The sequence below is a fragment of the Corticium candelabrum genome, chromosome 10 (genome assembly GCF_963422355.1).
Source record: "Corticium candelabrum chromosome 10, ooCorCand1.1, whole genome shotgun sequence".
In the NCBI taxonomy this organism is placed as follows: Eukaryota; Metazoa; Porifera; class Homoscleromorpha; order Homosclerophorida; family Plakinidae; genus Corticium; species Corticium candelabrum.
In genome coordinates, this window is record NC_085094.1 from 1759535 (window position 1) to 1780572 (window position 21038).

The following is a 21038-nucleotide window of genomic DNA, read 5'->3' on the forward strand; positions in this document are numbered from 1 at the left end:
ATAGTAAATCACGCGTTAGTAAACCGCGTGTTGACATCAACTTACTGCGGAGAGTTAAGGACACCGATTTCGTGTCGGAGAATATTTTGTTATCTATGGTACTGTTGGCAGTACAAAAATACTTTCCTTTGTGTGACCAATAGACTTTTCCAAGGGAAAGATCGTGTCTAGTTGTAGTTCTGTTAACGTTATAGACAGGTGATACAAATGCAGACAGGTTTTCATCTTCACGATACCAATATACATCAGGTGGAGGAAATCCAACAACGATGCAGGACACAGAGGTGACGTTGGTATGTACCGTAACATTTAGAATGTTAGGATCAATGCGTACAATTCGTGGTTTTACTATAAAAGAGCAGATTTCCGTATTGAATATAATGCCATACAAATTTCTAACAATATACTTTTACATACCGAATACCGTGACACTTTCTACAGCTGTTCCAATACTGCTGTTTGCAACGCATGTGTATTTACCTCCGTCTTGTTCCGTGAAAACCAGTGAACTAGAATTGTAGTTAGGAATTTCATTGTTTGGCCATCTGCTGCCGTTCGGAAATATCCAGGTAACTGTTGGCGTGGGTAGTCCAGTTGCTGAACATTTAATCTCATTGATTTTCTCCTTGTCGATAACATGTTCACAACAAGGTCGTATGTTGATGGAAGGTTTCACTAAAAATGGAGTCACAAGTGTAGAAATGTTACAAATATTTGGTAATCTAGTGCTCTTGCAAATGCACTTGCAAACTCCGCTATTTCAGTAAATGAGTTATGGTGTTGATTTGTACGTTTGGAAACAAGCTGTAGTCTTAAGTTTAGTGTTTTCGTTATTGGCCGTTGGGGCGTGTACTACTGATAGTTTCCAGGTACGTCTGCACATGCGCTATAGTTTCTAACACAATTCTTTTCCCCAAGCCAAATTGTTTTTTACACAGCTCAACTTCTAACAGTCTATTATATCTATACGATTCAAGTACGGTAGCTAATTTTCTACAAATCTGTTGAGCTAATTTGTTTCAAAGTAATGCAAAGTAAACTTTCTCACTTCTTGTGTAAGATTCGCTAGTACTGGAGAGGTGGTATGATCTGTTGTGGATAATGTCTTGGAAGATTGCAGTTTGGTGATTGAATTGACGATCCTGGATTGCTTGTAATACAGTCACTCATGGTCTGTTGCAAAAGTTTTCTGGAAACACCCCAAAGTAGCAAATAGTTCAGGTGTAATATTTTAGGGAATCGATAGTTTCAATAATTGAGTGTCCTGTGGTATTGGTTCATTAATCTACTAGCGTAACGGAAGGACATCACAATAAGTGGTGGTTGCTTCGCGAGAAGCTCACTTTTAACAAGCTGAATTGACTTCCGGTCTGTCTGTCCGTATGTCTGTTTCTTTCTACGTTTATTCAGCTATGAGCCTAGAAAAAAGAGACTTTGTAAAAGTCACGAGTCTTGGCGAGTAGCGTACTCCAAACGTATAAGGCTAAACCGACTTCCGGTCTGGGGACTATGTGTCTGGCTGGCTGGCTGGCTGGCTGGTTGGCTAGCTGGCTGGCTGGCTATGTCTGTCACGCTACAGGAATGTGCCACTCCTCCTTAGTGTGGCCCAATCACGAAGCATTAATTCCTTTATGTCGTACGTGGCAACCAAAGACAATAGACGAACAGCCAACCGTAGGCGCGAAACTTCCTTGAGAGAGTTTTCGTCCAGAACGGTATAATTCATGTTTGCGATTGTCAGGAATTGTCGGAAATAAACAAAAGAACTTACCTGTCTGCAACTGCTGACCCGAAATCGATCGCTTTCTTTGTTTTACGATATTTATACCGGAATCTAACATTACGTAAGAAGAGATTTATATCCCGTATATGATGACACTACTTACGACTACAGACTATTGACTACAGACTATTTACGGACTTTGCGGTTACGCGAAACGACAGTCGCTATGTAAGATATTAAATACATTTTACAAGTAGCACGTCTAGAAAGAAAATAACGTGTATATTCATAATTCTTCGCGACAATTACTCCTCCTAGCCTACGCGGTGTTCAGGACATTGAAGGCTCATAGCTGTAGAAGCGACGGTGTAAACACAGCTTCCATTACTAGTTTAACTATTAGCCTAGAAGAAAAGGGACTTTGTAAAAGTCACGAGACTTGGCGAGTAGCGTACTCTAAACGTATAGAGCTGAACCGACTTCCGGTCTGGGGACTATGTGGCTGGCTGGCTGGCTGGTTATGTCTGTCACGCTACAGGAATGTGCCACGCCTCCTTAGTGTGGCCCAATCACGAAGCATTAGTTCCTTTATGTTGTACGTGGCAACCAGAGACAATGGACGCACAGCCAATCGCACGCGCGAAACTTTCATGACAGAGTTTTATTACCAGAACGGTGTAATTTATGTTTGCGATTGCTAGGACCTGTCGGAAATATATAACAGAATTCACATGTCTGCAACTGCTGACCCAAAATCGATCGCTTTCTTGGTTTTACGATATTTATACGGGAATCTAACATTACGTAACCAGTAGAGATTTTATGTTCCATATACGATGGCTTTACTTACGACTACGGACTTTGAGGTCACACGAAACGACAGTCGCTATGTAGGATTTTAAATACATTTTTTAGGTAGCACGTCTAGAAAGAAAATAGAGTGTGTATTCGTAATTCTTTGCGACAATTACTCCTCCCAGCGTACATGCTGTTCCGGACTTTGAAGGCTCATAGCTGTAGAAGCGACGGTGTAAACACAGCTTCAATTACTAGTATGTACGCTTGTAAGGGTGTGTCACGCTTGGGGATTTTTTAAGCCAATCATCGGTCCTTTTAAGTAGTCAGCGTAAATCACTCTCGGGAATTGTTGAACTAATCAGCAGTCCTTTAGGACATCAACAATAAATGACGTAATAATCCCGCGCAGTATGATATAAATGCTGAGATAGCAAAAACATTAATAAGGTCAAACCATCATCAAACTGAAAAGCGCAGAGTAAAGTTCAGGTAATCGTTGTACGCGTCTGTTACATTTTTTACAGAAGAATCGCAGAACAAACGAATTCATTGTTCTTCAAGAAGCCAAGCGAAGGTCCCATGGGACCATGCATGCAGCGTTGCGCACGACCAGCATGCATCTTCCGCGATCTTCAAGAGAGCAATATGTTTTAGCTGTAAGTAGGACTGATGATGAACGATCGACGTCGTCTTGAAACGATGATTTGTAGGAAACGTAGCGCTGCTTTCTTCTGGATTCGGTCACTACACAGTATTTCCCATGTAACTAAGAGACGTACGAGATCAATCTCTATTATCGGAACGAAAGCAGCGGCTCAACGAAAGCATGCTAATCGAGATCACCTCAGTAGTTAACTTTAAGTGATGCAAGAGCACTTACATGCAAAATTGAGAACTAACGTGGATAAGGCAAGCCCGCTCCGTGCAAGAGTTACGCATGTGCATGTGCTGAGTTCGAAATAGTGTGGATGATATTTTAATTTAGTTAATTATCTTTAGTCACATCGACGCATTCCTGTGTTTTCAGCGAATTACTGTACATTTCTAGCAACAAGCTAATGATTAATTAATGATAATTACAATAGATAATAAAATTTACATTGATATTCACAATAAACACAAGCGCGCGCACACTCACACACACACACACACACACACACACACACACACACACAAACACACACACACGCACGCACACGCACACGCATACGGGTTCGTAGCTCTGAAGCGTCCAGTAGAACATAGCTTCATTTACTATTTGGAGGTGCTGAGTGAGGTTGAAAGATTATCTATACTAAGAATTAAGAAGGGAAGCAGTTGATTCACACGCTTTACCACGTGACAATTCCTAGTGGAATTTGAATTTTAGTAATTTTTGGACCTGAGCATTGACGGCTATTTCTAGGCTCTACTATGGCATGCGGTATTCTTTGGCAAATACGTTGTCACCTGTGGTAGAGATCGCAGGATGACTCTTGCTTTGCTGGAACGATTAACATTTCTGTGGCTTGATCACAGTGACATTTAAGGATGGGTGAATATGATCTAACCGACTGTAAAATGAGCGTCCCCTAAGAAAGTCGCAAGATTATTGCCTTGTTGTGGTCATCCTGTAACGTAGAATCCAGGCTGCTAACTGAGGAAAGGATCAATGTAAGGTGGATTTTACAATCTCGAAAGATTGAGCAGCTCTTTCTGTTTTCCTGTTAGAAACAGGATGGAAACATGACTCCTGACTTGCCGAATGCCATTAGGTTGTAAAACAGTGTCAAAGCTTTGAATGGCTGTGCATTATCTGAGACGAGCTCAGAAATAGCCTACGGATGGCTAGTGTTTATAGAGTTGATGTTGATTGCGAGCGAACGAGGCGAGCGAATTTCTCTGATGCGTCATAGAGGTACACTGAATGCCCTTCCGTACCACGTCAGTGCCACACCACCCCTACACCCTGGTTTCGGAATCGATAAATTCGAATTATTCTTTGCTAGTTTTGAAGAAGGTAAATATAAAATAGCATACGTCATAGAAGTCATCACTGGAAATTTTTCCGGCTGCGTTGCACCACTCTTCACGAAGGACATCTGTTAAAAATTGAATATTTTCAATAATTCTTTGTTTTTCTTAGTGTGTAAAAATTGACACTTTCCGTTATGTGACGTCTTTCTGTGATTATTGCTATGACAACAATATCGAATTAGGCGTAAGCAGCGTCAACTTGTCTAGCTTCTGTTCGTTGTGACAGTTAATGGTGTTCTTGTGACATTTAATGCTGTTTCTAGTCAAGAAATAGCTAATATAATGAAAGTCGACATCTGCTAATATCGCCATGGAAACATTGCTTACTTAATGTTAAGCATGGGCGCTTTTTCACCACTCCTACACCCAAGGTACAGCTGTTACAAATTGATTATTTTGAAAAATTGTTAGTTTTCCTCGATGGATGTAAAATTGACATTTTGTGATTATGGCTATGACAGCAATATTTAATTAGGCGTAAGCAGCGTTGAGCTATATAGCGTTTGAGTTTTTGTGACAGTTAAACTTACTTAATGCTGTTCGTAGCTAATAATTGGAATATCATCTAGGTTTTTTTTCTACTCTACAGTTAATCAAACAAGTAAGGTACGTGCTCGCTCGCACAGGTTAGAATGAAATGAGCACCTATTATTATTTTAGCTGTTACTGTATATTGGTCTTCTGAGGTATTTGCTTAATTGCCCTATTTGGAGTGGGCACAAGCAAGTGGTGATATAGCTCTGAAAAATCAAAGCGAAGATGGTTCCACGGTGTTTCCGGCCATCTTCAAAAATAAGAATGAGCTTTACATGGTGTTGGGATCTCTGACAAGTTGTGCAAGTTTCTTACCAGATTTTCAATAGTCTCATTAAAGTGGGACCACCTCTGGCTATGGTTTTAATACGCGTTACGTCTGAATGCATGCAATATAATTCCTGTAATACTCGTTCCTGATGCATTGAAGGAACAATTATACCTCATGCTGTTGCAAGTCAAAGACAGGTCTCTTTCTTTGACTGAGAGAGTCCAAAAATATAACTGATGAGAATAATAGCAGAAGAAATCATTTATGCCCAACGACTTTCATGCGTTTATTTTTTGGTATCGGTATTGAAAAATGGTGGTTAGAATAAGTATTGTTAAGTTTATACAAAGCAGTTTAAAGAGAACACGTCAATTACCGGTTTGTGAAGAGCTTTTCGCTAAAATTCACGAGGCAAAATATTTGAAAACTTTAGAGTCAGCCTCCGGCCTTTGGCAAGTTCCCGAGTGCTTCGAACGGACAACGGTCGGTCATCACTCCGTTTGAGCGATATCGTTTCAAATGTTTGCTTTTTGGCATAGCTCCTGGGCCAGAGATGTTACAGAGAATAACGAAAAAGATATTGAGACGGACATATGGCTGTCACTGTTTTTTTGGGATAGATCACATCGTAGTGTGAGGTTCCGCAAGAGAAGAGAATGGTCTTTGTTTGCGATAAGTTTTATCACGCTGTCGCGAACAAGTCTTACGTTTGAACCCTTCCAAGTGTGTTTTTGCGTCGGATGGGGTCAAATACTTTACCCACACACTTATACGACGAGGGTGAGAGCAGATGAAGGCAAAGTACGCGCCGTTATAGATTTTGTAGTAGTTTAGTATCTTAGTAACTATAGATGTTAATGACGGCTATTTAGCAATCCTAACGTTCACGAGAATTAGCGAGTTTGTGTTAATCCACTTTGTGTTGTCTTCCCTTTAACTGGACAATTCTCTGTGTCTCCTCGCTACAGACTGGCGCTGCGAACCGTTTGTGTTGCGCTACGGAGTAATAGCAAAGCCGCTCCTAGGATTCAAGAAACTTGAGAGACTTTGTAAATTGATTGGCTCGTTCAAAGAAGAGGCAAACGAAGACTCCCTTTGACGCTTTGACAGCTGGGTAAGATACTTCTTCAAATTTTCTATGCAGTTGACAAACATGATCATATATACTATCAATGAAGCAACTATAAACGAAACCTACTCACTAAGTGCCTTTATGAAGAGCTACGCCTTCGCTTGGAGCATTCTATTCTTTTGAAAGAGTTTAATGAATATACTACGGATAAATGGATTGAATAGGTTAGATCCTTTTTTGTCGCAAAGTAAATGTAATGCTAGAGAGAGTCCGTCTGTATCTTCGAAACAACAGCCGGATGAGTACGAGCAGTTGATTTTGATGGACTAAACAGATAACTTCCAACTGTCATTTTACTGCTGCTGAGTATCATTTTCGTCTTCGTGACATACTTTTCGCTGGCTTTAGAGAAGATCAGATGTTGCAACAGTTTTATGAAATAGATGACTTACTTAATAGGAGTCTGGAACAGGTTTTGGCACATGCTTTGGTATTTGAAGGAGCTAAGGACAATGTCTTAGCCACACGAGACAGTTATGATCAATTGGCTCAATTCGTAGATAAGAGGCACACTAAAATTGGATCAGGTAGGAAAGACTGAAACGAGAAGGGGCTTCTGTTGTATCTGTGGTGTCAAAGACCATTATAGTTTAGAGTGCTCCTTGAAAGATCATCAAAGATCATTATTCTGCCCGGAGTGTGACAGTTACGGTCTTCTAAAATCTGGATGTCACAACTTTACCAGTTTGCAGAAACCAATATTTTCAAAGCAACGTCGAGACAGTAAAAGGGAAGTGGCTGAAGCAAAACGTTCAGAATCTAATGAGAGCTGCGCAAATAATTCGGACTCGATCAGAACAAGGTATCGCGATTCTGTGTGTAAAGAGGTTGCGATGGCTGAAAACGTCCATATTGCTGGAAAAAAGTGGTCGTCGATGTTATCATTGAAAAATATAGATTCAATTTCGAGATGACACTGGTGCCGACGTTTCGTTAATGAGAAGTCTTGGGTAGCGTTGGGAAAACCGAAACTATCGAAGAATACAGAGAGACTCAGACACGCGTCCGGCAACTTGGGTATACTTCAAAGGCACCATTTCAAACACAGGACGTTTGGCAATACTCCTCCAATAACTATCTTGTTCTATTTGAAGCAAGGCAAAGGATCAAATCTTTTAGGAATGCATGGATTGCATGGGTAAGAAAAACAGGTCTTCCTCAAGTATGCATTTCTCACGTCCTTGACAAATCAACAAGCAACGCTTTCTGTTGAAAGACCGTTGCAGTTCAATGTCGGTTAGAACGAGTTCTATAGACACATTCAGCGAAGTGTTTGGTGATGATCTTGGATGTTCTAGTCAGTCAGTTAGCATCCATGTTCGACCTGATGCTGAACTCAACGTTTTTTCCTTATAGAAGACCGCCAATTCACCTTCGGATAAAAATTGAATCGGAATTAGATAGACAAAGAAACGAGGTGTTTTGGTACCTGTTGATACAGCTCTATGTGTCTTTCCGACTATCAGCGTATTCAAGTCATCTAGCTGGTACGTTAGAATTTGCTGGAACTACAAGCTTCTCAATCGTTACTCGACATTCGATGAGCACCCAATTGCGCTTTCCAGGTGACTTATTTAGTGTACTGATTGGTGGTAAATATTTTACAAAATTAGACTTAACTGATGCTTATAATCAACTTAAAGTTGATGAGGACAGTCAACGATATCTTGCGATCAATACACATAAAGGCCTTTTAGGTATCGTCGACTTCCCTTTGGGATTAGCTCTGCACCAGCGTTGTTCCAAACAATTACGGATAGAGTGTTGATTTATTATCATGTTATTTTTTAGGGAGAGAGGATATTGTGTATCTTAGAAACTGGTATCTTAGTAACGATAGATAATAATGACCGGTATTTAGCAGTCATTGTATTCATAAGAATTAGCGAGTTCTGTTAATCAATTTTATGTGTTGTCTCCCCTTTTATTGAGCAATTCTCTGAGTTTCTTTGCTACAGAGTGTTTCAGTAGTAATAATATAGGGAGCTACAATGATAGCACGTACCTCGCTCCCACATTTTCTCCATTTCTTCACGTTTTCACGTTTTGCTGCGAGGGTGGCTCTATCTATCCACCTAGATCCCGCTACCAAAATGATACCATTAGGCTTCCTTCCACCTTTTGCCAGTACCTATATTTTTAAGCGTGCTTGGAGTCAAACTGATACGACCTGCCCGCTCCCGCATTTTGATCGTGGCTAACCGAATGTGCGGCTGAACGTGGTACCCTTTATACTAGACTGCAGCGAGCACACTTACTCGGCGAATTACCATCGCAGAGTATAAGTGGATTTACCCTCTCTCGGTAGAAGGCCCTTACGATGACGCCCGCGAGATTACCTATAATAATACCATCTTGTTGAAGTGTTTGGTAGTCTATAGGTTTATCGACGGGAGATGGCATTTTGCGTGGGTCACTATACCAAGGCGGTCAGTGCACTTTCCGGCCATTTTATTTTAACGGGAGATGCTATAAATCCATGCATGCACCAAGATTTGTCATACGATTTTTCTAGTTTGGGAGTTTATCTCCATATGTTTAGTGTCGGGTCTCAGAATGAGCAGCGCCGACTCGAGCGATAAATCACTGATGCGATCATGCTTATATAATATGTTTAAGGGGACTCTGAGTTTTTCAAGTACACACGGCGTTATAACGCGCAAGGCATAGCCGAGCACGCTATTATAGACTGGTCGTACCGCGCCGAACTTGAAGAAACGCAAACAGGACAGCCACACAAGACTACTACCAAAAATGTGCTCAAATTGCAATGTTGCGCTAGTTTTTGCAACCTGCAAGGCCACGTATGTAGAGACGTTCTTCATCCAGTTGTTGGTTAGGCTAATGACCGGCCGGTTTGGCGCCAAATGTACAGTAAGGGTTTCCACGATCTCTTTTTTTGAAGGGTAAATTTGAAGGCTTTGGACGCTGATGTAAAATTTTCAGCGGAGAGTAGGCGTGAGTTGCCATGACGGCCATTAGTGTTGGTGCACAAGTCTTGTTCTTTACATCTTTGCCAAAACTATTTTCAGAACATTCACGCATTTGACATATACGTAGGCCAGTTGTTTTGTGCTGCGCTGCAAGCAGAGACTGATTCGCTGTAGCTCGCCATCTTCTTTAACATTATAGTAAAGTTGTATTATTAGTTTTCAGAATCATCGAATATTGTACATCTGTACATGCGCTAAGTTTACGACATGCCCTTATATCCTACCTGAAAAAACGCTAAGAAAAGCTATTTCAGCATTGAAGATAATCTGCAACATCTTTAACTTTAGAATAAAATTCAATCATTAATTTAATTAACTTTAATGCATGTATAATTTAATGCAGTTGATATTACTTTAGATCTACCAGAATATAACTTAATCTAGGCACTGACGAGCAGAAAACACTACAATGAAAGATGTCACTAAACGTGACTAAACTCCTGCTTATTTATGTTTCCGCCGTCTTTCATTTTAGATTCTTCGTAAGACCATTTACTAGTTAAATACGTTGCAATATAAAGAAGTAAAACGATTAATAAATATAATGACTGTAAATTTTTATTGCGGGTGGAGCAAGATGCTGCACGGGGACGAAGACTACAATCCTTTGGCTTGGTAAGTAAGTACAGAATTGTGTATATGGCAATATGAAGTGTGCAGTAAGTAGCAAGCTTCGTAAGCTAGACTTTCAAAGAAATATTATTATAAGGTCCAAAGTTTAGCCATAGCTCTTCTATGGCTTTCCTCTCTGTTGGTAATATCTTTTAGACTATGTGTTCAATGTTTAGAATAATTAGTCTTATTTAACAATCGCAGGAACTTAGAAAATCAGTACGTACAACGCATGCGATATACATCAATAGCTCAAACGTTTTCTATAAATCCATTCAACATAACCGTCAAAAATGAGCTTGAGTGACGTTTTGAAGACGTCATAAAAGGTTCTTGGTTAGTTATCACTTCGTATAAATAATTTTAATTAAATCTACCGGCCTGATTCGACACTATTATGGCATAACAATTATAGTATATGCAGCACATACGGTACACCACAATGAAACAAAACTGTTATGTATATCACTTACCGTTAACATTAATGTTTGCTTGACTCTGTTCACCTATGTTGCTGGCTGTACAGTAGTATGATCCTCCGTCATCGACTGTTACATTTGGGATTTCAAGGTAGCTTTCTATAGATGTATCGCTTTTTTTCTCTCTTGAACTTTCAATCATATTGCTTTCTTCTTTATGTGACCACCGAATTTGCGGAAGAGGATAACCTGTGGCGTTGCAGGTGATTGTTACCGTCTCTCCCGACCTTGCTACAATTGGATCGTTAGAAATGATTCGAGCGTCACTTTTTACTGCAATAGAAATTGCACATAATATACACAATTTTCTATGTGTTTCTTATTATCTCACCAATGTATTGAACAGGGTTGGAAACGTTTGGCCGATTTTCTGGATAGCTTTGTGGATTCGTTACAGAAGAGGTCGTTATGCAACGATAGTCACCAGCAGACGAGATCGACTTGTTCAATGTGAGTGTGCTAGATATCTCGTGATCAGAAACATCTGCTGCCATTAATAATACTTCGCTAACGAAATGGTAATCTTGTCCATTTAGTTTTTTCTGCCAATAAATTTTAGGTAGAGGATATCCTGCAGCAGTGCACTCAAATTGTTGTGTATCATTGAAGGATTTAATAACTTCGGTTGGATGACTCGTGATGTAAGGATAAACTATGGAATGCAAACCGAATAACACCTCGTATACGTATTTTCTTGTAACTGTTCTCACTGTTAACAGTAGCATGTCCAACTACTTGGACGGTTGAGTTTTCATAATAAATTCTGCATGAGGCTTTTCCCGCATCTCTCCATTTAATTCTTTTTTGAATTACTGCTTTATAGATGTTTTTCATTCCGTCGAGTGCGGTTACTTTTGCATCAGTATGCAATTCTCCTGAAGTCTCTATTGTCACCTTCGGTTGAGGCTTTCCCATAAAGATGCATTCTAACGTGTTCTTACCGCCAAGAAACACGCTAATATCATCAAACCTTACGGTTTCGTTTAAAACTGCAAATGAACAAAAGAAGCGAGTAAACAAGTATTACATGCACACGTACTTAACTAGACTATATATAGTAACTTGACAATGTTTGTTACCTCTTATCCGGACGCTCGAATAAATTGTTTTGTTATCTGCGATGGTGCGCGCTTCACACACATATTTTTTGCTGCCGTAGTCTAATTCTAAGTTACTAATTGTAAATTGAGTCGTCGAATTCGTTTCATTGCTTAGTGATACATTTTCAGTTGTCCAGCGTAGCTCGTGCTCACTTTTCCCCGTGACCGAACATGATAACGTTAGATTGTCGCCCACATATCCATCAGCAGTTGAATTGAATGAGGAAAATTTAATGTCACCTGCTCAGCAAACACGTCACATAACTGGTTATTGAAGCGTGTTGAAATCAACTCACTGAGTAATTTTAGAAAGATGGATTTGTTGGCAAAACTTGCTTTATTCTTCTTTATTGTATTGTTGGCAGTACAAGAATACTCTCCTTTGTGTGACCAGTCTACTTCTCCAAGAGAAAGAGTTCGTCTTTTTGTAGTTCTGTCAACATTATGGAGAGATGATACAAGTGTAGACAATTGCTTGTCTCCATGATACCAGTACACATCAGGTGGAGGAAATCCAACAGCAGTACACGGAACAGAGCTGACGTTACTATATACTGTGACTACTAGAGAATCATTATCAAAGGGTAAAATTCGCGGTTGGACTAAAATATTAAAATTTCCTGATGACTGTAAGACAATGCAAAAAATTTAAATAATTACTTACCAAATACAGTCACAGTTTGTTCAGCATTTCCATTGCGGTTGTTTGCAATGCATTTGTAGTTACCTCCATCATACGCAGTGACAACCAGTGAACTAATACCAGCGGTATCGTTGTACTCCTTGAGATCTTCAACTAGCCATTCGCTGCCGTTAGGCAAAATCCAAGTTACTGTTGGTGTGGGAAATCCAGCTGCTAAACATTTGATATTTATTGTTTCTGTTTCGTTGGCAATAACAATTTGGCAACAAGGTGATATCTCGATAGAAGGAGTAACTGCAAGCAACAGTGACAATAATTATTGTACAGAGCAATCTAAAATTGTTATCATAGCAAATTAAATGTTTTAGTTGTAAACAATTGAATTTGAAAGCAACCAACCGATTACTACTCCAGACACTTTAATTATTATAAACTTTCTTATCAAATGATGTATATACTGTGACTACTAGAGAATCATTATCAAAGGGTAAAATTCGCGGTTGGACTAAAATATTAAAATTTCCTGATGACTATAAGACAATGCAAAAATTTAAATAATTACTTACCAAATACAGTCACAGTTTGTTCAGCATTTCCATTGCGGTTGTTTGCAATGCATGTGTAGTTACCTCCATCATACTCAGTAACAACCAGTGAACTAATACCAGCGGTATCGTTGTACTCCTTGAGATCTTCAACTAGCCATTCGTTGCCGTTAGGCAAAATCCAAGTTACTGTTGGTGTGGGAAATCCAGCTGCTAAACATTTGATATTTATTGTTTCTGTTTCGTTGGCAATAACAATTTGGCAACAAGGTGATATCTCGATAGAAGGAGTAACTGCAAGCAACAGTGACAATAATTATTGTACAGAGCGATCTAAAATTGTTATCATAGCAAATTAAATGTTTTAGTTGTAAATAATTGAATTTGAAAGCAACCAACCGATTACTACTCCAGACACTTTAATTATTATAAACTTTCTTATCAAATGATCTATAAACTGTGACTACTAGAGAATCATTATCAAAGGGTAAAATTCGCGGTTGGACTAAAATATTAAAATTTCCTGATGACTATAAGACAATGCAAAAATTTAAATAATTACTTACCAAATACAGTCACAGTTTGTTCAGCATTTCCATTGCGGTTGTTTGCAATGCATTTGTAGTTACCTCCATCATACGCAGTGACAACCAGTGAACTAATACCAGCGGTATCGTTGTACTCCTTGAGATCTTCAACTAGCCATTCGCTGCCGTTAGGCAAAATCCAAGTTACTGTTGGTGTGGGAAATCCAGCTGCTAAACATTTGATATTTATTGTTTCTGTTTCGTTGGCAATAACAATTTGGCAACAAGGTGATATCTCGATAGAAGGAGTAACTGCAAGCAACAGTGACAATAATTATTGTACAGAGCGATCTAAAATTGTTATCATAGCAAATTAAATGTTTTAGTTGTAAACAATTGAATTTGAAAGCAACTAACCGATTACTACTCCAGACACTTTAATTATTATAAACTTTCTTATCAAATGATGTATATACTGTGACTACTAGAGAATCATTATCAAAGGGTAAAATTCGCGGTTGGACTAAAATATTAAAATTTCCTGATGACTATAAGACAATGCAAAAATTTAAATAATTACTTACCAAATACAGTCACAGTTTGTTCAGCATTTCCATTGCGGTTGTTTGCAATGCATGTGTAGTTACCTCCATCATACTCAGTAACAACCAGTGAACTAATACCAGCGGTATCGTTGTACTCCTTGAGATCTTCAACTAGCCATTCGCTGCCGTTAGGCAAAATCCAAGTTACTGTTGGTGTGGGAAATCCAGCTGCTAAACATTTGATATTTATTGTTTCTGTTTCGTTGGCAATAACAATTTGGCAACAAGGTGATATCTCGATAGAAGGAGTAACTGCAAGCAACAAAGACAATTATTATTGTACAGAGCAATCTAAAATTGTTATCATAGCAAATTAAATGTTTTAGTTGTAAACAATTGAATTTGAAAGCAACTAACCGATTACTACTCCAGACACTTTAATTATTATAAACTTTCCTATCAAATGATCTATTTTGTGGATAAGTTCACATACAGTACACAAGCGTGGCGATGCTATCAAAGACCGCTGGACATCGGACATAGTCCAACTCAGACTGCATGGTTTCTGTGTTTTCAATAGCAGACTGCCATGGAACTTTGTTCTTCTAAAGCTTGGTTTTTGATTAGACCCTTCAGGGTTGTCCCCAGGATTTTTGTAAGGCAGGGTGGAAATTCTCGTGACCACGCCCCCACCATAATTTTTTAACCCAACGCAATTTAACATAGAAGCCAATCAAACTTGCTTGACAGTCTTAGAGATAGTTACCATCGCCACTGACACAAACGGAAATTAACTCTGATGGAGCGTCATGGGGAAGTAGACTGGCAGCTACGTTGTCTTTCAGTAATGGAACACTCACTTTCGCCAAACTAATCGAGTGTGTGCACATTCTCACAAGGACTTACCACAATCATTGTGCTAAAAAAAGGAGGGGTTTTAGGTCAAGGATTAGTATGACTCACACATCGCAGTATATCACAACTTGGAATAACCGTCAAACTAAAAAGTCCGCTAAAGCTTGTGAGAAATTTTGAGAGCTCGAGCAATAGATATTTGATTTGCATAATCAGTCGAGGACACGTGATTGGGAGGGGCAACATATCTACAGACCGCATTAATTTGTACTCTATCTACCTACTCTGCTACAATAGATTCGCCTAGATGCTCCCAACAAAATAGCAACAAGAATCAAGCTTGTTGTGCTAGTCATTGTTATCATTTTTTCGGTCTCTATGGAGAATCTTGTCGCAGTTCTGGCAAGTCTTCCTCATTTATTTCTATTGTTAACCTGTTTATTGTTAGTTCTCTAACTAAAGTAATCTAATATTCTGCAGTAGTTACACCCCAAATTCAAAACGTTTAGCGATGCTAGAGGGGAAACTGCAGTTGCTACGGACGCAATTGTGGGCGGCGGCGCATGACAACCGCTGTTGCTTTTGGAGTACTTGTATTACAATCAAGTTCATACCATATGGCAGTCATCCTCCTAATTGGTCTTACTATCACACTAAACATCGCAGGCCCTCTAGGCAAAGAACTAAAATAGTATGCAAAGAATTAGTTGCTTGCCTCAAACAACTTTGTAAATTTTAAGAATACAAAGTTTGTTGTCTTCATAGCTACAATAGAGAACAGTAGACTCAAAGCAACTGTTACTAAGACAGCTAATTAAATCAGTGTATGGTGACTCTAAAAGAATGCAATTAAACATTTAGCTTATCTGCTTATGTCAAAACGAGGCGAGTCTAGGATGGCGCTTTACACATCACAATGCGGAACTTGTCAGTTTTGGGGTTAAATAATCGTAGCTACCCCATCTCTATTTGTTACCAGTTGTCTCCGGCTGCTTTCCGTACATGCTTGTACATACATGCTCAGAATTCCGAAATCTACAAATTTTCCCAGACCACGCAAAATGTGTGAACGGACCTTATAGTAGCCTCTGCCTACTCAGTAAAGCACGGCGGGCCTATACCAAGCGGGAGCCAAGGCATGGCGCTCCGTCGTGCCTTTTGTATGCTGTGGACAACCCTGCCCTTTCATCTACATGTCAACGAGAAACCCATTCCATCATAATGACCTACTGATGGACATCGTTTATGTCAACGGCGTTGTACTTGTGGCAGCCTTATTTGGCAATGCGAGCAACACTTTGCAGTTGAAATGGTGATTATAATATTTTTAAGTTTGATGAAGAATTTATCTTAGACGACTGAAATTTGTTGGTAACGCGGTTTCTGCTTTACTAGAATTTTAAATTTCCTGCTTTCTGCTTCAAAAAGTTATTCACACAATAAAATACCGTTGTTTTGCAAATTGCAAGTCACTATGCGAGTTGTATTTAATGTTTTTCTTAACAATGCAATGCTTGCTATCAACAACAAAATACAATCAATACACAGATTTTTTACAGCACAATACATGTGTATGAGTTAATTGATACTAACCGTGGACAACGAATATCCTATTGACGCTGAATGAGTTGTTAGTAACAAGACAGCTGTAAGTGCCTCCGCCTCCCTGACTAGTCACATCCAAGCGATATCTTTTTATATCCAGTTTATGTTTTATATCGCTCGTTGAATTCTCTTGATGTTTAAACCAAGATATCATTGTAGTGCTGTATTTTAGATCTTTGCAGAGAAGGACTATTTCCTGATTGAATCTGACCGTCACTTTCTTTTGTTGAGTAATTGACGTAGAAGTCTTGCTAGTATCGATACGAGGAGTTCTTGTTGTTGCATTCAAAGATGGAAGTGTGCCGTTTGTTGTCGTTCCTCCTGCAGACGATTCGGTGTTATCGTTAGCCCCATCTGCAATGAATTAATTTGCTGCTGCACAACGCAAAAACGTAAACGCATAAACGGAACATGCTTCATTGTTCTAGTTGCTAAAGCAGTGCATGACATGCATGAGATGCTTAAAGAGCTAGGGGTTCAGAACCATCACCATATCCAAAATAGCATCATGATGCCGACTTAAAATATTTTACTGTTCGTTGTCACGAAGGCAGGACTCGCTCGAAAAGGCTTTTTCAAATTTTAATTTATATTTGATAAGGTGAAGTCCTATTATAATCTGGGGTTCACATGCACGCGATCTATTTAATTAGCCAGTTGGCTTTCTCTACGTCTTACCAGACCAGACGAAAACAATTCTAAATTGCTACGGGTTTAGCGCACGTTGGCGGGCGTGACCATGCACATTTGCAAAACTATTGATTTGTTAGGGAAACACTACACAAGCAGCATTCTTGGGCAATAAATAATCGTTGTGCTATTGTGGGCTAGAATCACTGAGAGGCAGGTTGCATGTAGGCCCAAGCTCCATGCGCGGTAACGGCATTGTCTAACTTGAATGGAACCTTCTTCGACCGAGTGTCGTACATACATGCAGACTCCTGTTGGTCACTCTGCGCATGCGAGGCTGCAAGGAATTCCATTGACCAACTTGACGAGGAAATTGAAAGGAATACTTGGAAAACATACCAATTTAACGCTGTCAGCGTACTCAGTTTGAATTTCTTCGCATAGGGAACTTGCTTCCTATCAGCCATTTTGGAAAAGTTTGAGTTTGCGCAAGTGTAGCCTCGCGTGTATCCAGGACGTCTTCTCGCAAGTGCACTGTTGAGTGTAGCTCCTCGTCTTCTTCCACTTGTAGCTTGTTACAAGATGACCTATTTTTATATATATAATTACCATAAGCCTCTGATTGGAGTGTCCCTCATGGCCCCGGCTTCCGTGGCCCCGGACTCCGCGACCCACGCCCCCACAGTTCTTGTCACCCAGTTTGTCAACATGTCTACTACAGACGCCTCAGACTAGCTCATGCGGATATATGTATACGGTCCCGCTAGCAAGTGTTATGAAGGCTTGCATTCACCGGTTTGTCTATTTTTTTGTCAATTTTTCTAACGGACGCGCGTATACACCAGTCAGTCCTATATCGTAGTTAGATTGACAGATCCAGAGTTTCTGAAAGGAGTAGGCGCAGTACTGGCGATGCGACGCCACGAAACAAAAATTTATTAATTAACTTGCACGGGCTTGCACCCAAGCACACGGGACTGCCAGTTTGTACGTACTCATATCTAGTGTAAAAAACTGAAAAATTATACCGTGATGCTTCTCCGTGTACTATACTTCCGGCCTCAAAAGGAGTAGGCGCGCTCCTGTTGGGCCAACCTCTTAGGGTCTAGCCGCTTGTGTATAGCCAACAGTTGCTGAGTACTCCATGCTATACTGAAATTAAGTGCAGTTCTAAACGTCATCTCTATATGTTTGATCTGACTGTCACTGCACACAGCACAAAGCTCACTGCACTCAGCACACTGCACACTGCGCACTGCACACTACTCACTGCACATTGCACACTGCACACTGCACACAGCACACTACTCACTGCACACTGCACACTGTTCGCTGCACACTGCACACTGCACACACTGCACACTGCACACACTGCTCACTGAGCACTGCTTATTACATGCACACTGCACAGCACACAGCACACTGCTTACCGCACACTGCACAGCGCACTGCTTACCGCACACTGCACACAGCACACTGCTCATTGCATGCACACACTACATTGCTCACTGCTCACTGCTCACTGTACGCTGTCACAGTACACTGCACACAGCTACACAGCTCACTGAACACAGCACACTGCACTCTGCACACTGCGCAATGCTCACTGAACACAGCACATTGCACACAGCACATTGCACTCTGCACACAGCACACTGCACGCAGCTCACTGCACACAGCTCACTGCACACAGCACACAGCACACAGCACACTGCTCACTGCACACAGCTCATTGCACTCTGCACACAGCATACTGCACACAGCACACTGCACACTGCACACTGCTCACTGCACAATAAATCAGAGGCGTAACGTGGCATAGGCAAGACCGGGCTGTATAGCCCAAGATTTAGATTTGTAGGCGCGGTTTAAAATTTGTAGCTTTAAATGCGTAGTGCTTGTCTCTAGTCAAATATTGGAATACCAAGACTTTACCTTTGAATCACATGTCCGTGTAATAATTTGAATCTAGTGAATTTGTATATTTATTGGCCGAACTTACCAGTGGCGCTTAGAACAACTGCATTTCTATATGAAGAAATTAATTGGCTAAACACAAAGCGTACTGTCTATCTAGCTACCGATACAAAGGATCGAGGCTTGCATTCTCCGTTTTCCCTCGTCTTGTCTTTGGCAATTCTTCTAGAGGACTTGCATACACTAGTCAGTCTTCAACCAAATTTTGCACACTTGCAGGAACGTAGGCAAACTATGTACACTGTGGGTCTGGGTATGCATGTATGGATATGTGATGTGTGGATAAGTAAGTACAACTCAGTGACGGATCCAGGGTGGTGCTTGGTGTGCCTAGGCATCACGGTCACCCCATTTCAGGTTCCGAGTAAGGACCATGCATAGCTGTCCGTCTGTATATATATACAATTAAGGTTCTGGTAAAGACTAGAGAACTGTTGTGCTGGACAGCAAACTGAGACAACCATTATTCCTATGGAACTTATCAAACGACGTGACAAAAGTTATTTCCTGACATTCTTACTCTCTAAGGATCGTTGTAAGTTGCTCCTAGGCCTGTGCGTTAGCCTAGTATCAGTGACCTAAAATCTTAAACGTCTTACCTAAAGTCCACAATAGGCCAAGAAAAACTTGCACTATACTTGCACTTCAACCATAAAACTTTGAATACGTTTGCTCTCTGCAGAATGTCTTTCTTGAACATACTGAACACAATTTATGTATATCGTGTTCCTCATAAGTATACATATAATATACCATGATACTATGTTGTAGATAGGAAATTCATCTGTTATTAAGACATTAGCTCATGATGTAACTGTCATTGTATAATATGGTACAGGTATTCACAAACGTTTGTCCAAGCATTATTGTACGGTTGCACCGCATTTTTCCAGTCTGTATCCGCCACTGTATCATTTAATTAAAAAGTTGACGTGTCCCGTAGCATTGTAAAGTCTAGCCCCATTTCTAGAGATCACGCTACGCCCTTGTTCACACTGCACACTGCTTACTGCACACTGCAGACTGCACACTGCTAATTGCACACATTGCTCACTGCACACTGCGCACTGAGCACTGCTCCCTGCAATCTGCACACTGCACAATGCTTACTGCATGCTTCACACTGCACACTGCTCACTGCACACAGCACACTGCACTCTGCATACTACTCACTGCACACTGCACACTGCACTCTGCATACTAGGCAACTACTCACTGCACACTGCTCACTGCATATTGCTCACTGCTCACTGCTCACTGCACACTGCTCACTGCATATTGCTCACTGCTCACTGCTCACCGCACACTGCTCACTGCATATTGCTCACTGCACACTGCACACCTTCACACTGCTCACTGCTCACTGCACGCTGCTCGCTGTACACTCCACACTGCTCACTGCACTGGGCCCATTGCAGTTTAATTAATTTGCACACTGCACAATGCTCACTGCATGCTCACTGCACAATGCTCACTGCATGCACAATGCACACTGCTCACTGCTCACTGCACACTGCACACTCCACTAACCAAGTCTTATTGCAACAACTATACATGACACTGGAAACTTGCCAAATACTCTCAGCCGCTCTCTAAACACCTACAACTCTAAATATGAAAATCTCGAGAAGCTTTTTAGCTATACAGCTTCGAACATTTGTGGACGCAGTCATACGCTAATGGACAACTGAAAAAAGTGGTATGGGCTGTATGATGCTCTTCCAAAGCCCCTTGCAGAGAGAACGTATTCGGTTATAATATCCGGGAATTGCCTGGCTTCAGATGTCTGCAAGTCTCCAAGTACGTACAACTTAACCCTTACAAATTAAGAGTAAATGCAGCTGTGCTTGTTTCGTATGTACACTACAGACACTAGAAGAAGATAGGATAAGAAGATATCTTTTGTCATCAAACAGATCGAACTCTAGTTATCAATAGCTAGCTGTCTTTGTAGATCAATTTCTAACTTCCGTAGCAAACTTAGCTGTAGGGTTTGTGCAAACTCCATAGTCTCCTCTGCGTACTAGCCTGCTTGATTACTTACTTGCCACAT

At 40.5% G+C, this 21038-nt stretch overlaps 1 protein-coding gene across 1 annotated transcript; it reads right to left on the reverse strand.

Annotated features, from left to right (window-relative positions):
- Positions 1-93: 93 nt before the first annotated feature.
- LOC134186038 (hemicentin-1-like) lies at positions 94-21038 on the reverse strand. The gene is made up of 23 exons (XM_062653944.1): positions 21030-21038; positions 20314-20388; positions 19982-20073; positions 19585-19686; positions 18693-18761; positions 18525-18614; positions 18465-18470; positions 18405-18411; positions 18256-18347; positions 18162-18214; positions 16367-16732; positions 16222-16290; positions 13958-14230; positions 13413-13685; positions 12868-13140; positions 12323-12595; positions 11955-12260; positions 11638-11898; positions 11269-11547; positions 10890-11210; positions 10553-10831; positions 481-675; positions 94-179 (listed from the first exon to the last, which is right to left on the reverse strand). The coding sequence occupies exons 1-23, from the start codon at positions 21036-21038 to the stop codon at positions 94-96; spliced, it is 3849 nt and encodes a 1282-aa protein (XP_062509928.1).

Excerpts from the sequence above, each read along its gene's own strand:
- LOC134186038 (XM_062653944.1), bottom strand. Across the intron at positions 13,686-13,957 it reads ACAAACTGTGACTGTATTTG|TTACTCCTTCTATCGAGATA; the intron begins GTAAGTAATTAT and ends TGTTGCTTGCAG. Across the intron at positions 11,548-11,637 it reads TTCGAGCGTCCGGATAAGAG|TTTTAAACGAAACCGTAAGG; the intron begins GTAACAAACATT and ends GTTCATTTGCAG.